The sequence below is a fragment of the Bactrocera latifrons genome, unplaced genomic scaffold (assembly GCF_001853355.1).
Source record: "Bactrocera latifrons isolate USDA-ARS-PBARC rearing strain unplaced genomic scaffold, ASM185335v1 scaffold_610, whole genome shotgun sequence".
NCBI lineage: Eukaryota > Metazoa > Arthropoda > Insecta > Diptera > Tephritidae > Bactrocera > Bactrocera latifrons.
In genome coordinates, this window is record NW_017537280.1 from 2,518 (window position 1) to 17,534 (window position 15,017).

A 15,017-nucleotide genomic window follows, 5' to 3' on the forward strand; every position below is an offset into this window, starting at 1 on the left:
CATAACACCTTTTTCTTGTCTCTATGTATATTTTTCATAAATGGTATTGACAATCTTCCATTTGTACTATTCGATTTGGTTTTTAGTTATTTTCTGCACTTATTTTTTCCAATTCTTAGAATAAGGTTACCAAGGCTCAAGCTACTATAATAAAAAGCCCACAAAGAAATTAAAAGTCAAATATTTCGTTCTTATAGAAGCTTCGACGTTTATGGATTAGTGCTAAACATGAACTTATAATGTTTAAAAATATTATTAAATTTTATATTTTAAATAGAAATTTGTCTATTTCTATTAGGTGTGTGATAATTTTACTGATATTATGTATTGTGGGCGCAGTTGGCTGCAAAATGTGGTTAAGTTCTTTTGAGCAATTTCCTGTACCATATCTACCTTTTGATGTTCACCCAAGCTACGAAGGCCTCTTGACTTTTTGGACATACATTATAATATTGCAGGTGATGATTCCATTGTCTTTGTACGTTACTATTGAATTATGCAAAATTCTGCAAGTATACCACATTCACAACAACATTGACTTATATGACGAGGATACAAATAAAAAAACAGAATGCCGTGCGATGAACATTACTGAAGAGTTGGGGCAAATACAACATATATTTTCAGATAAGACAGGAACACTGACTGAAAATAAAATGCTATTTCGACGATGTGTTGTCAATGGCATAGATTACGGTCATCCCCCTTCAGAGCTGGAACGGTTGCACTCAAAGCCTGGAATACCAGCACCACCGCTGATAACTAATTCCACATTATTAAATGATATGCTAGAGTTGATAAATTCTGGTCAGTATTTGTCATCAAATGCCCAAAGGCTACAAGAATTTCTTTTGGTAATGGCGATTTGCAATACGGTGATTGTAAGTGCCACACCACATCATGATTTAATGAATGCCAGTGGCATAATTGAAGTTCAAGGAGCAGCCAACAATGATTCAGTAATGCTAAAAAGTAAGTATTGTTAATAATGTTTCTCAATTCTACATATAAAATTTAATAATTTCAGATGTAAAAGACAACCATACTCCTTTACAACATATAACACAAACAGATTCATCCCCTACATCATTAACTAAAGCTAATAATAATTTAGCACCTGCTATACCAATTGATCGTTATACTCGCTTAGCTGAATCACGTTCAGTAACACCATCACCACCACCAAACCTTGCCTATGTTTTGCCAACGCATACACATATTCCATCGTTATCCCCAATAAGCAGCTCAGCAGAGACTACACCTACTTCTGATTCACCTCCTGTGAAAATGAAGTCGTTTTCAAATAGCATATCACCGACAGGGCGAGCGAAAGCAGTGATAAACTCCAAAATAAGTAGCCTTACCTCATTCTTGAATGTAAAAGTTCAAGCAAAAAAATTTACAAACAAGTTAAAGTAAGTAAGTAGCACACATATTAAAAATATATTAAAAATATTTTACTTGTCAGTCAAACAAAAATTCAGCAATCATTTAAAACGGCCAACGGTAGACCGTTGTATGAAGCTGAGAGTCCAGATGAACTGGCGCTTGTAAATGCTGCTTATAGTTATGACTGCTGTTTAGTCAATCGAAGTCCAAATCATATACTAGTTAGCATTCCTAATTCTGGAATGGTGGAGTATGAAGTTCTAAAAATTTTGCCATTTGATTCGAGCCGCAAGTGCATGTCAATTATTGTGCGCCGTACAGGAACACAAGAAATAGTGCTTTACACAAAGGGCGCTGACAGCTCTATTATACCCGTATTAGTACCGTGCGCTCTAAATACGACAGAAGGTATTAGATTTTCGATGATCTAAAAAAAAAAAATAATGTTTACCAAACGTTTTGTGATAGGTGTAATGCGAGAAAAAACTCAACAGCAGTTGGACCGTTACGCTCGTGACGGTTTGCGTATATTAGTTATGGCAAAACGAACATTGAATTCCGCCGAATATACAGAATGGTGGGCACACCACCAAGAAATTGAAATGTCGTTGGAGAATAGAGAACGACGCATTCGTGATTCTTTTGCGAAGCTGGAATGTAATTTGACATTACTAGGTGCTACAGGAATTGAAGATAGGCTTCAAGATGGTGTTCCGGAAACGTTAGCTGCTCTGATTTCGGCTGGTATATCGGTGTGGGTGTTAACTGGCGATAAGCCAGAAACGGCAATAAATGTTGCATATTCTGCAAAACTTTTTAATCAACAGATGGAGTTATTGCGGTATGTTCATCTTCTTATTATTATTATATATAGTACATATGTACATAATATAAACTACTCGAATGTGATGTGACTTCATGTATTGTTAACACGTACAGTCCATAACAAAAAGAAATAATATTAAATTGAAACGTAATATAAAAAAGTAAAGCACTTTAATTCGTGATAAATTTAATTTCGTATTATTTTAGATAAATTATAGAAATACAATAATTTCTATTATTATTATTATAAAATTTAATTAATTTGTATAGTCGTGTAAAACGAAGAATTTGTGTTGTATTTGTGTGTATTGGACGTGTTGCGTTAAATTCAATTCTAAAAGTTTCAAAAATGCAAAAAAGAGTGTGGAAAATATTTGTGAAAAGCGTTTTTAAAAATTCTTCTTCTTGTAAGGCCTTTAAAAGCTATGAAGGCTCCTCCCACTATGAAATATGATCTTTTATAGAACTTATGTATTTGTTTTTTCAGTAAAAATAACATCTTCAGCCTTTTTTTGTCTCACTGCTTGAAGTATTTTTAATTTATACCAAAATTGTTTAAATATTTCACGTACTCTCGTACAATCCAATTTTTATTGTGGACTAGAATATGCTAAAAAACAATGGAAAGTATTTAATTCAAACTTTTTTTTTATTGATTATGAGGTAAAATTATTTCATAGCGCTTCTTTAAATACAATCCAAATTTATATTATGTTCAGTCTAACGGCTCGCTCTCGTGATGCTGCGGAAAGTGCGATCAATTTCTACTTAGCTGATTTGGATACCAGCAAATCAATATATGATACTCATACCCGACTGAAAACACGTGCTTTGGTTGTCGACGGCAAAACTTTGACTTTTATCCTGGATTTACGGTAAGTATTTGCTAATAGTAATATGAGCACAAAGTTAAAAACGTTGTAGTCGTTGCACCACATAAAGATTACAGGATAATGTTATTCACCAAATTATTGACCGAGTAGTCCCCCGACGAATACAATTTGATCTATTAGTGGGTGCTTCCGTACCAATTTTTGCTTTAAAAGATAATATAACGTTCTTTCAGTCAGATATTGAACTTCAATACGTACATTTTCACACAGTATGATAAGGAGATGGAACGACTTATTTACAGCAAGCTCGTCCGAATTCAAATAATTTAAACCCCAGATGCCCCTCCCTACTAAAATGATACAATTAATTTCTGTTTTAGTTATAGCATTTTATAGGTTAGTGCTTTTTTGTGGGCGTGGCAATCTAATTGGTTGTGTTGCCCATCTATAATGCTAAGATATTTTAATTCTTAGTTCAGTTATCGCTTACCAGGACAGACAAATAGACATCTGTAATTCAACATATCCTGATATTTTTCGTATACATATATGCATGTAAATGTATAAATAAGAAACGATTATGATTAAACAAACTCCAAACTTATATAGAGTAAACGGGTTTATTTAATTATTTTTAATATGATAAAATCATTAATTTAGCAAATCATTTTTCACAAAATTATTAAAAAGTATATTTTACACTGCAAATTATTTTGCAGATCGAAACTCATAAGACCTTTCCTGAAATTGGCTAAAAGCTGTGCATCTGTGTTGTGTTGCCGTTCGACACCTCTTCAGAAAGCATATCTTGTTAAAGTGGTAAAAGAAGAGTTGCGTCTATGTACCTTGGCGATTGGTGATGGTGCGAATGATGTGTCAATGATACAGGTTTAGTGAACTTCAGTTATATATAATCATTTATTGTTCATATGTCTTTGTAAAGATGGCAGATGTTGGCGTTGGTATTTCCGGTCAAGAGGGTATGCAAGCTGTTATGGCCGCTGATTTTACGTTATCACGCTTTCGCTACTTAGAACCTTTATTGTTAGCTCATGGATACTGGTGTTACGATCGTTTGTCCCGCATGATACTTTATTTTTTCTACAAAAATGCTGTAAATGTTTTATAGGTTTTTGATTTTTTTTATATTTACCCTAATTTTTTCTAAGGCGTTCGTGTTCTTAATATTTTGGTACCAACTATACTGTGGCTTCTCTGGCTCTGTTATGATGGATCAAATGTATCTGATGTTATATAATTTAATATTTACTTCTTTGCCGCCGCTTGCCATTGGTGTCTACGACAAACGCGTGCCTGAGGATTTTTTACTACAAAATTGTTATTTATACAAACATGTTAGTACGCAAGCACACAATTTTAAACTATCTTATGTTAATGTTTATTTTCACTGTAGGGTCGATTGGGTCTTGCTTACAAACCGCATGATTTCTGGATAGTGCTATCCGATTCGTTATACCAAAGTTTAGTGGTATTTTTCATTGCCTTATTCGCCTATGCTGAAAGTGATGTTGGCATATGGGAGTTCGGAGCAACCATAACAGCTACCTGTTTATATACGAATTTAGTTCATGGTGCACTCGAAATTAGATCTTGGGTATTTTATTTCAATGCATTGTGACTGTAATAAATTTGTTAAATTATGTTATTTTTTGTTTTTTGTAGACTGTATTACATGCGCTCTCTATTACCATAAGTCTTGGTTCCTTCTATGCTTTTTCTGTTATTTATAATGCAACTTGCGTCAACTGTTTTGGACTACCTTCTACTTATTGGGTAATATTTCGCTGTTTAGGCTCTCTAGTGCATTGGCTTGTGATACTTATATCGACTTTGGTGGCTGTCTTGCCTAGGTAAGCTATTCACATTGCACCATCGCAATTAATCAAATTCCACAACTGATATGTATATTTGTTATTAAATAATGTCGCGTAATTTTTATTGCAGGCTGTTGTTTACGGCGATTAAAAACTCATTATTTCCTGACGACAGTGCAACAGTTTTGTTGCAGAGAAAAAAAAACCGGAGTAGAGGTGAGGGTTTGTTAGTTGCTTGGTCAAGGTCAACATCAGCTTCATCAATTTATAGGTAAAGAACACACAACACAATGTAACCGACAATTACCTGCTATGCGTTTCCATAGTAAAATATTTGTTGCCTGTTGTAGCTTACTTGGATTTTTTATACATACGTATTTACAAAATGACTGTCTAATTTGGTTTCTTTTTTTTAAAAATATCAAAATAAAGTTGTTAAGAAATTCCTTAGAAAGATAAAAAAAACTTTAGTTTCTCTTCAGTTAAGTTTGTTTATATTTTGAAATAAATAAAATTTTACTTACATACTTTGACCCAACTTATCATCCATCTTGGTAGGGCGACTTGATGTTTTCCAAACTGTGATAATCTCACAACTTTTAAGCCCATTTTCTAGCAGCTGAGCCATAGAAAACTATCGTATTAGAAAGAAAAAAGTGTCTATTTTTCTTAGATTTAATCTACAAAATACAGTAAAACCAAAGCTCAACCTGAGTTGGATTCTCGCGCTCTGTGCACGGTGAACTATAACATGGACATTAGGTGTATGTATCATATATACATATGTATATAATACATATATTATCCAATATTGTACATAATAAATGCTTCGGATACTAATGCCTAAAAAAAATAATGAGAATTGAAAAAAGAAAGAAATGTTTTATAAAAACATGTAAAATGAATATTTTTTTGTTTTGATTGCAAAAAGCTAAATTATCTTACTACATTCTTTCTTTACTTTGAAGCACTGTAAGGGTCAGGGATATAAAGTTTTATACACGTGCGTGGCGCACCAGCAACTTTAAGCGTTTTGTAGTGTATTTTGGGTAATTTCTTACCTCTAACTTAAAATGATTACATACATTAAATAACACATACAACTTTTATATTTTAATATTAAATGCATTTCTACATATTTAATAGGATAATTTTTCAAACGTTACTCTTTGTCATTTTGACTTCTAACACCTCTCACTTCATCACTATCGTCACTACTGCTGTTATTCTCTGTATTTTGAAGCTCTCTGTGTAGAGACGTAATTTCCTCGTTAAGCACCGTGATATCAAACTTATCTTCACTTGATCTTAATTCGGTATTACGTTTCATGTTTTAGGGATCAAAAACTTTCAATATAGTAATCTCTCTGTCATGACTGTCAGGTTGGAACTGATGGTGAAATTGCTGTCCGCTTCGTGGTTGCGGACTTATCCCACTACACACTTCTACACTACTACACTTCATAGGAGTATATAGAAAGAGCGTAAGAACCCGCGAAGAAAGTAAACGAAAACAGTTAGTCCCGCGTATCGAGTTACCGCAGCAAAGCAAGTGGTGAGCGATAGTCACCTCTCGAGTTGCGGCAGCACACCCCATGGTGAGTGAGAGTCACTTCTCGAGTGCAAAGGGTTAAGTTAAAATATTTGTGCAGTATAGTAATATTGGTTGCAAATGTTGTGTGTTTTTTATTTACAATGTTATTCGTTTAACATTTCATTTTAATTTTTCATATTTACCATTTTAATTACATTACTGTTTTTATGTTAATATATATTTAGTATTTTATGATTGACGTTCTCAGAATAGGATAAAAAGTGTATTGACAAATGTTTAATTCATATTCATATTTAGATATTGTGTAAGTTCATCCTTTAGGACGTAACATAACATTTATTAATAGTTATACGCCTAAAACTGTTATATTAAAAAATTATTTTAAAAATTTCTCCCACCCTTCTATTGTTTTGAAAAAACAATTTTGATATTATTTAATTATTATCTTATTTATTTATATATCATGCTGTTTTTTGTTTTCTTTTTCAATACTAACAATATAAGATGCAAAAAAAAATATTCGAAACAATTACATTACATTTACATTTTAAAATGTATTATCACGGATAATAATTAAGCCAATTCTAATTACAATTATAATAACAGTAGTGTGTATATATGTATATATATATGAGCATTATTTAAGTATGGTAATATTGTAATATTTACAGAATCGCCGATTATGGGTCTAAGAATCAAATTATAACAACTATTTCTTGATAAACGCTACCGAAGCAGATATTTTATACGACAAAGATTATCATCAATTCTTGGAAAACAATCACATGTAAAAAGTGTTATTGAAATAAATTAATAATGGTGCGAAAGTGTAATACTGATATATATACGGGTGTGACTGAATTATTTAATACATAACTTCAATGGTATGTTCTAGGTTCGTTTCTGTTATTATGATAACAGCCTAAGGCTATATTATAATTTGTACATCCGTATTAAAAGGTCTATATTAAATATATGTAAATATTTTTATCGTAATCTAGGGTAAATATGTGTAATACTTATATATTTTTATTAAATTCTTTTGTATTATAACTCCAAATATTTTAGTGTAATATTAACTAAAAATAATTTGTTCCAGTTCTTAGTATATTATAATGATGTATTATGAATTAAATTTATGGTATTCCATTATAATTTATTTCATTATGAATCATTATCACGGCTCTGTAGTGTATTTTCTGATTGAGTCACAATATGAAGACAATCCATTATATTATCAATTTATCTAAAAAAGTATTTTCATCAGTTTATTGTTTTTGTTATCAACATCATTTATGTTAACATTCCGAAAACTATGCAGGTTAGTAAAATTGTATATATAATGTCAGAATATCCTAAAATTTGATGATTTCTTGAATTTCTGTGTAATTCTAACATCTAGTTTGATTGTTTACTAATACGAATTCCAATATTTTTGTTTTTGCGGTTTATAATCTTAAACTTTTACATGTTCAATTAAAACTAAAGTCTTTATTGCCCTAATTTTATATATTTTTATTTATCTTATATAAACATGGCGATTTTCATACTCTTGCAAAATGTTGCTACAAGAGTATAATATTTTTGTTCATCTAACGGTTGTTTGTATCACCTAAAAATAATCGTGCTAGATCAGGTTATATACATATATATAAATGATCAGGATGATGAGTCGAGTTGAAATCCGAATGACTGGCTGTTTGTCCGTCCATTTGTACAAGCGATAAATTAAGCAATAATTAAGATATACCTATTTCTAATATTAATATGTTCATTGGCCAAAACGTGAGGTCCATTAAATGAGAATATTTAAAGTGCCATAACTAAGTAAGACCGGATCGCAGTAGCAATGCGAACCCTTGGACTAAAACTTAAAATAGGAAAATAGCTATAAAATTAAGTTCAAGTTAATGCTGAAGGGCATAAGTCAAGAATTTAGTAAATTTGATTGTTATCTTTAAATGCTTTCATCGAACAAGAATCCTGAATTCTTTCGCAACATTGTGTAAACTGGCAAAACTTTATGCCAGCACCTGAAGGAATGTCGCCGGCTTTGATTCCTGCAAGTTGCAAGAGTATAAAATCTTCGGTTACACCTTTACCTTACTTGTCTTAATTCATATTTTTCAAAATGAATTTCAAACATTATTTAACTAATATAATTCAATCAGTTCTACATTCTAGATACGTAGCCGCCAATCAATTTTATTCTAATTACTAATTTGTAAAATAAATTATAAAAAATGGTCAGATGAACCTTAAATATTAATAATTTCGTAATTTCAAAAAAGACCATTTTCTGCCCGTCTAATTTTCTGGCTATAATAAATCACAGATAGAACGAAATATAAATCAAACAATGAACAAAAAACCGGCGTAATGTGAAAAAACTTTCTTGTTTAAGCTGCGATATGTGCACTCATTAAAAAATTAGAATTCTAGATCCTGGTTTTAATTATAATATTTTCGTCTATGAATTTATGAGAACATATTTAATTTGATTGCAATATAAACAGGCTTAAAATAAAATGTTTTCTAAAAATAAATGCCTTAGTCCTATTTCTCTTGGTAACTGTACATCTAGCTCTTGACAGTAATGGATATAAATATATTTTTTTGAACTCAAATTATTTGTAAATACACATATGTACTTATGTATGTATAGGAAAGATACGTATACGTTTAAAAAATTTAAAGAGAAATTAGATATGTATGTATTACAGTGTATGTATGTATAAATGAAAGAAAGAAAAGGAACTCACTTCAGATTTAATTCTGTAAATGTGGTATGCTTAATTTTATAATATTAATAGTTGTTCAATATTACTAAGCACAATAACACGTACATATGTATTATGTCGAAAAGAAATTCTAAAATAGCGAAAAGTTTAATTAATAGGTTGTCAAAAAAGTCTTTCGGTATTTTTATTGAATTTTCAATTGTTCATAAAATTTTTTTTGATGACTCATGCCCAGCTCTTGACCGATGCTACGGCTGCTACTATGCCGGTCTCTTTCGACCAATTCAGCGATTTTATCGCAATTTTCGACGACCACCTCTACACCAGAACGAAAACGTTGAAACCATCGTTGTGCGATGGAAATGGAAACTGTATCGGGTCCATAAACTGTACAAATTTTATTGGCGGCTTGAGATGCATTTTTGCCTTTATCGTAGTAGTACTGTAAAATATGCCGTATTTTCTCTTTATTTTGCTCCATGTTTGCGACGCTATAACTCACGAACGACTTAAAAACACGTGTTAGCGCGTGAAATGAGCTTTCCAAAAAGGTATAGCATGACCCGATGCGACGAATAAAACTAGAACTACGCGCTCTCAGCGCCAACTATCGAAAATACCGCAAGACTTTTTTGACAACCTAATATATTAGTGTTAAGTGAAAGCGAATCTTTCAAAGATCTACTATATATAATTAGTAATGCTAATTATCATTGAATAAACTGTTGAATAAATAAAAATAATGTATTTTTAATATATACTAAATAGTTTTTTTATTGTATTTAATTATTACAAAAAGGGGTTTCTACTTCGGTTTGATATAACTAAGCTGGGATTATTCGAATTACATTTCCGATTTAATATATAACTAGCATTCATTCCCTTGAACAGATATTATTAACAATATCATATTCTTCTTCTTCTTAATCGGCGTAGACACCGCTTACGCGACTATAGCCGAGTTAACAACAGCGCGCCAGTCGATTCTTCTTTTCGCTACGTGGCGCCAATGTGATATTCCAAGCGTAATCAGGTCCTTCTCTACCTGGGCCTTCCAACGGAGTGGAGGCCTTCCTCTGCTTCCCCCGGCGGTTACAGCGACGAATACTTTCAGAGCAGGAGTGTTTTCGTACATTCAGACAATATGACCTAGCCAGCGTAGCCGCTTGTGATGTGGTCGATTGTGACGTTGCGAGGTAGGCAGTCTGTTTCTCGACGTCGATTTGAAGAAAAAATTGGAGAATATGCTGCATATTTCCCATCCGCCTTGACGACGGATGGTTGGACATCATGCGCTCTGCGGTTCTGTCCACAAACAAATTGGAAAATGTAACCAGAGCAGAGAACATAAAGACATAGAGCCTGCACCTTGGCAGAGATAAAGAGATACCCAACTCTCCTGTCATTGGAATGGTAAGAACCGCTCGCCTACTGAATTTTGAAAGTTGACTGGATTGGGCAGGTTTTGACGTTAGCAATTGGAACGACTGGAACGGCCAAATTGAAATTATACCAGAAATATATGTGAACGGAGGGGTTTGTCGCCGTTAATAAAAATGTAAAACAATGAAAATTCAAGAAAATACGAAATTTATATATATTTCATGGAGCGTTTTGCAATTTGATGCAAACTTCTTCTTCTTAATTGGTGTAGAAACCGCTTACCTGGTTATTGCCGAGTTAACAATAGCACGCCAGTCATTTCTTCTTTTCGCTACGTGGCGCCAATTGGATATTGAAAGCGAAGCCAGGTCCTTCTCCACCTGGTTCTTCCAACGGAGTGGTGGTCTTCCTCTTCTTCTGCTTCTTCCGGCGGTTACTGCGCCGAATACTTTCAGAGCTGGAGTGTTTTCGTCCATTCGAACAACATAACCTAGCCAACATAGCCGCTGTCTTTTAATTCGCTGAACTATGTCAATGTCGCCATATACCTCATACAGCTCATCGTTCCATCGAATGTGAATGGCCAACGCACAAAGGACCATAAATCTTTCGCAGAACTTTTCTCTCGAAAACTCGCAATGTCGACTCATCCGTTGTTGACATCGTCCAAGCCTCTGCACCATATAGCAGGACGGGAATTATGAGTGATTTATAGAGTTTGGTTTTTGTTCGTCGAGAGAGGACTTTGCATCTCAATTGCCTGCTAGGTCTTAAGTAGCACCTGTTGGCAAGAGTTATCCTGCGTTGGATTTCCAGTCTGACATTGTTGGTGGTTTTTGCGCTGGTTCCAAGATAGACGAAATTATCTACGACTTCAGAGTTGTGATTGTCAACAGTGACGAGAGAGCCAAGTCGCGAGTACGACGACTAGTTGTTTAATGACAGGAGATATTTCGTCTTGTCCTCGTTCACTGCCAGACCCACTTGCTTCGCCTCCTTATCCAGTCTGGAGAAAGCAGAACTGACGGCGCGGGTGTTGAGGCCGATGATATCAATATCATACCCCAGAAGCTGTACACTCTTATAAAAAATGGTACCTGCTCGATTAAGTTCTGCAGCTCGAATTATTTTCCCCAGCAACAGGTTGAAGAAGTCGCACGATAGGGAGTCGCGTTGTCTGAAACCTCGTTTGGTATCGAACGGCTTGGGGAGGTCGTTCGGCTGTCTGTTGTGATTGCAGATTCTCGACGTCGAACCTTCCTTGTGTTTGTTGACGAGAGTTTTTTACTGCACAGAGGCGGGTGCGAAACTTGGCTATAATAAGATGGTGTCCGAGTCGATGTTAGGACCTCGGAGTATACGCACGTCTAAAACACTGGAGACGTGCCTTTCGTTTATCACAACATGATCGATCCAATTGAAGAACCTCGCTTTGATGCAGACTGTGGCTAGACGTTTATCCATCGGAGTGAATGAAAGTACTCGGCGACGGTGGCTCTTTCCAACCATAAATCCTACATCGAGCTTGCCCTTCTTTATATGGCCACTGTGGTAAATCCCACAAGGAGCTACTCGACTCAGAATGCCATTGGTCCCACACGCAGTGCACAACCCTATGTATTGGATGTTCGCCTTCTCACTTAAGCTTACTTTTCAAACGGAGGCTACCCAGAGGATATTTGGTCAAAGACCGGAACTCGTAAATCGCTTGAGAGGTATGTAAAAGACTCGTTTCTGGCCCCTCCCTAGTGAATGGCGATCAAAGAACTTTCTTCACTTGCATGAACTTGTACACATGACTCCGTCATCCTGACAAACCTTACTGAAGAGAAATGTCAAAAGAGCAGGAAAAATATGACGTTGTTTGTTTTCATTAACGGTCTACTTTTGTAGCTCCCTATTGAAAAGAACCCATGAGTTCATTTTGCACTAATAAGTTCTTTTTACTTAAGTTGTGGCTTTGACATTGAAATACGATGCAAGCATGAATTTTAGCAGAACACAAGTTAAATAGAAAAACAATTTTGCACTTATAGTATGTATAATTATTTGACGGAGGTATCTTTTAGATTTAGATAGAATTATTAGTAGTTGTAATATTTTAATTATAAGTTCTATAGCTATTTTGATACAAGTTTGAGAACTAAGACGGCACATCGACCTGGTATCCATTCTTTCTAGAGGGACCAAAGAAGAGGCGGTGTTAATACCCAGAAACTTATGCCTCCAGTTCACACACCTAAACTTTCCTTTAAAAAATGTTACCTATAATAATAATTAAGAGTCAAGGACAAACTCTGAAAGTAGCCGGTATTCACCTGGGCACCTCTTACTTCTCCCACGGACAACATACGTGACATGTTAAGAGCAAGAAATAGTTTTATTTACGCAGAAAATAATAAGTGCAATGTTGTTTACTGGGATGTGCTGAAGTAAAATCCGTTCTGTCAATCATCAAATTATATAAATTGATCTTTCCGATGCTCGAATTTAAATTAGTTTGCTTATGAAAATGTGAATAGTTATTATTTTTTACTGTTAATACACAATTTATACTTCCTAATAAACCGCGGGCAGCACCGCAGAGTAAACTGGTAAGGACATAAGAGACAATAAAGAAAACATTTTTCGCAAAATTGTCGATTCAAACAAATCCTGTAAACTACGCGACGATTCGCGAAGTTCGGCTTCAATATGTATGCGAGCTCATTCATACAAATATACTTAAGTTCTTAAACATCCTTTTTTTTATTCTTTTTACCAACAACACAATCGAGGATGACATGATATGAAACTCTTTGATTCAAGACAGTGCTGTAATTTTTCATAACGTTTTTAAATGATGCCACTGTCGAAAAAAATGATTTGGGTGTTTTTAAAATAACATTTGACCATTTTTCATTTCCTAATTATTTTTAGGTTCTCAGTTCCCGAGGTCTGGTATATCACGCATATACAACTCTAAATACGTGTATTCATATAACAAATAAATTCTGAATCACGATGTTGATAATTTTATTTTGTGAATATGTTTCATATTCAATCTATTTTAGAAAATAATAAGCAAATTTGTTAACAAAATCATAATCTCACGGGTGATCAATAAAATATATGTTCTAATAATATGCATTTATATAATATATACAAATTGAATTCCGAAATGGGAGATCTAGAATATGTTGTCTTTTGAGTATGTTTAAGCAGAGAATGTATAAACATAGAGAAGGTGCAGGTTCGATGTCGAATATTTTATAGGATTGTGATAAGGAATCCACCTCACAACCACAGAATTCACGATGGGAAATGTTAACATTTTTAACAGTTCTCTCACATACTCCAACAAAGAATATGAAGGGAAATAATATAGGTACGGGAATTGGAGGAAAATAAGTTCTTTGATATTCCACTTTTAACAGCGAAAATGCGTACAAATACAGTTCTCTCACATTTTTTATTGTGTTCTCTGTCTCAAATGCCCAAGAATATGAAGATACATAGATATATGTATGCATGCTCCTTATGATACTCCCAACAGCATTGTGATATTTGCATGCTTCAATTTTTGCTTTCAACTTCGGAATCGCATTGTATGCAAATATGTATGCTTTGACGTTTTGCCGTCGGCATTGCCATATTGGCATGTAAAAATAATTATGATACGAGTATAATTTTGTATGAATGCATACATAGTAATATTTATAGCCAATTTGGACTTACATATTTAATAATTTTTATTTGATTTTTACATACACTAATAATACTAATTAATACTTTTTTATTATATTTCTTACTAATAGAAATTAAATTTATCACAACAATATACATATACATACATCTTCTATCATATTAATCTTCGGTATCTAGTCACATGAATGTATATGCATGTGCGCGTTCAGAAATTCAAATAATGATTTTATCACTTATCAATATAATTATTACATGAGCGCGCACATTGATCTGCATGTTCATACATTCATATATTTGTATACACTTCCGAACAAATATGCACAAGCATACAAACATACATATGCGTACACATGTGAATATGTCACCATGTGAATATGTCAACCAAAAATAGCAGTTGTCTAAAAGCAGAATCATCAAAAGTCAATGTGGCAGCCGAATTGGCGAAGCTCAAATAAAGTAAATTTTACAACAAAAACGATTTCATTCATAAACGCAGGCTCAAATTCTACAGGCGACCTCGCCAACAAGCGTCTTTTCGCGACTGAACATCTTTCTGTTGTTCTGTTGTTTGAATCTAAGAAAGAAGTGAGAAAAGTGGCAACGTAGCTGTTGTCGATTTACAATATTTGTCAATTCTAAAATATTTTTCCGTGGCTCGCAAAAATCAGCGTCGATATGTATGCAAGCTCATACAGAAACATACATATATACGCTAGCTTATTGGCGAAGCTGTTCGAGCAGCAAGGAAAGCGGTAACAATCGGCGATCG

At 33.8% G+C, this 15,017-nt stretch overlaps 1 protein-coding gene across 2 annotated transcripts; it reads left to right on the plus strand.

Annotated features, from left to right (window-relative positions):
• Nucleotides 1–224: 224 nt before the first annotated feature.
• On the plus strand, nucleotides 225–7,278 carry LOC108975115 (probable phospholipid-transporting ATPase VD). Of its 2 annotated transcripts, none has more exons than XM_018943402.1 (12): nucleotides 225–972; nucleotides 1,028–1,415; nucleotides 1,469–1,797; nucleotides 1,858–2,230; nucleotides 2,934–3,089; nucleotides 3,767–3,935; nucleotides 3,991–4,161; nucleotides 4,217–4,402; nucleotides 4,462–4,662; nucleotides 4,731–4,918; nucleotides 5,013–5,153; nucleotides 7,109–7,278. In XM_018943402.1, exons 1-12 carry the CDS (start codon nucleotides 240–242, stop codon nucleotides 7,155–7,157), a joined length of 3,084 nt encoding a protein of 1,027 aa, XP_018798947.1. In that variant the 5' UTR covers nucleotides 225–239; the 3' UTR covers nucleotides 7,158–7,278. The 2 variants fall into 2 exon arrangements, with proteins under 2 accessions (XP_018798947.1, XP_018798948.1); XM_018943403.1 differs by lacking the exon at nucleotides 7,109–7,278 and adding an exon at nucleotides 6,220–6,496 and having other exon boundaries at nucleotides 281–972.
• Nucleotides 7,279–15,017: the final 7,739 nt, after the last annotated feature.

Coding starts and splice junctions, on each gene's coding strand:
- LOC108975115 (XM_018943402.1), top strand. CDS start 240: ATGTTTAAAAATATTATTAAATTTTATATTTTAAATAGAAATTTGTCT. Junction 1,416..1,468: donor AAATTTACAAACAAGTTAAA/GTAAGTAAGTAG, acceptor TTTACTTGTCAG/TCAAACAAAAATTCAGCAAT. Junction 3,936..3,990: donor ATGATGTGTCAATGATACAG/GTTTAGTGAACT, acceptor GTCTTTGTAAAG/ATGGCAGATGTTGGCGTTGG.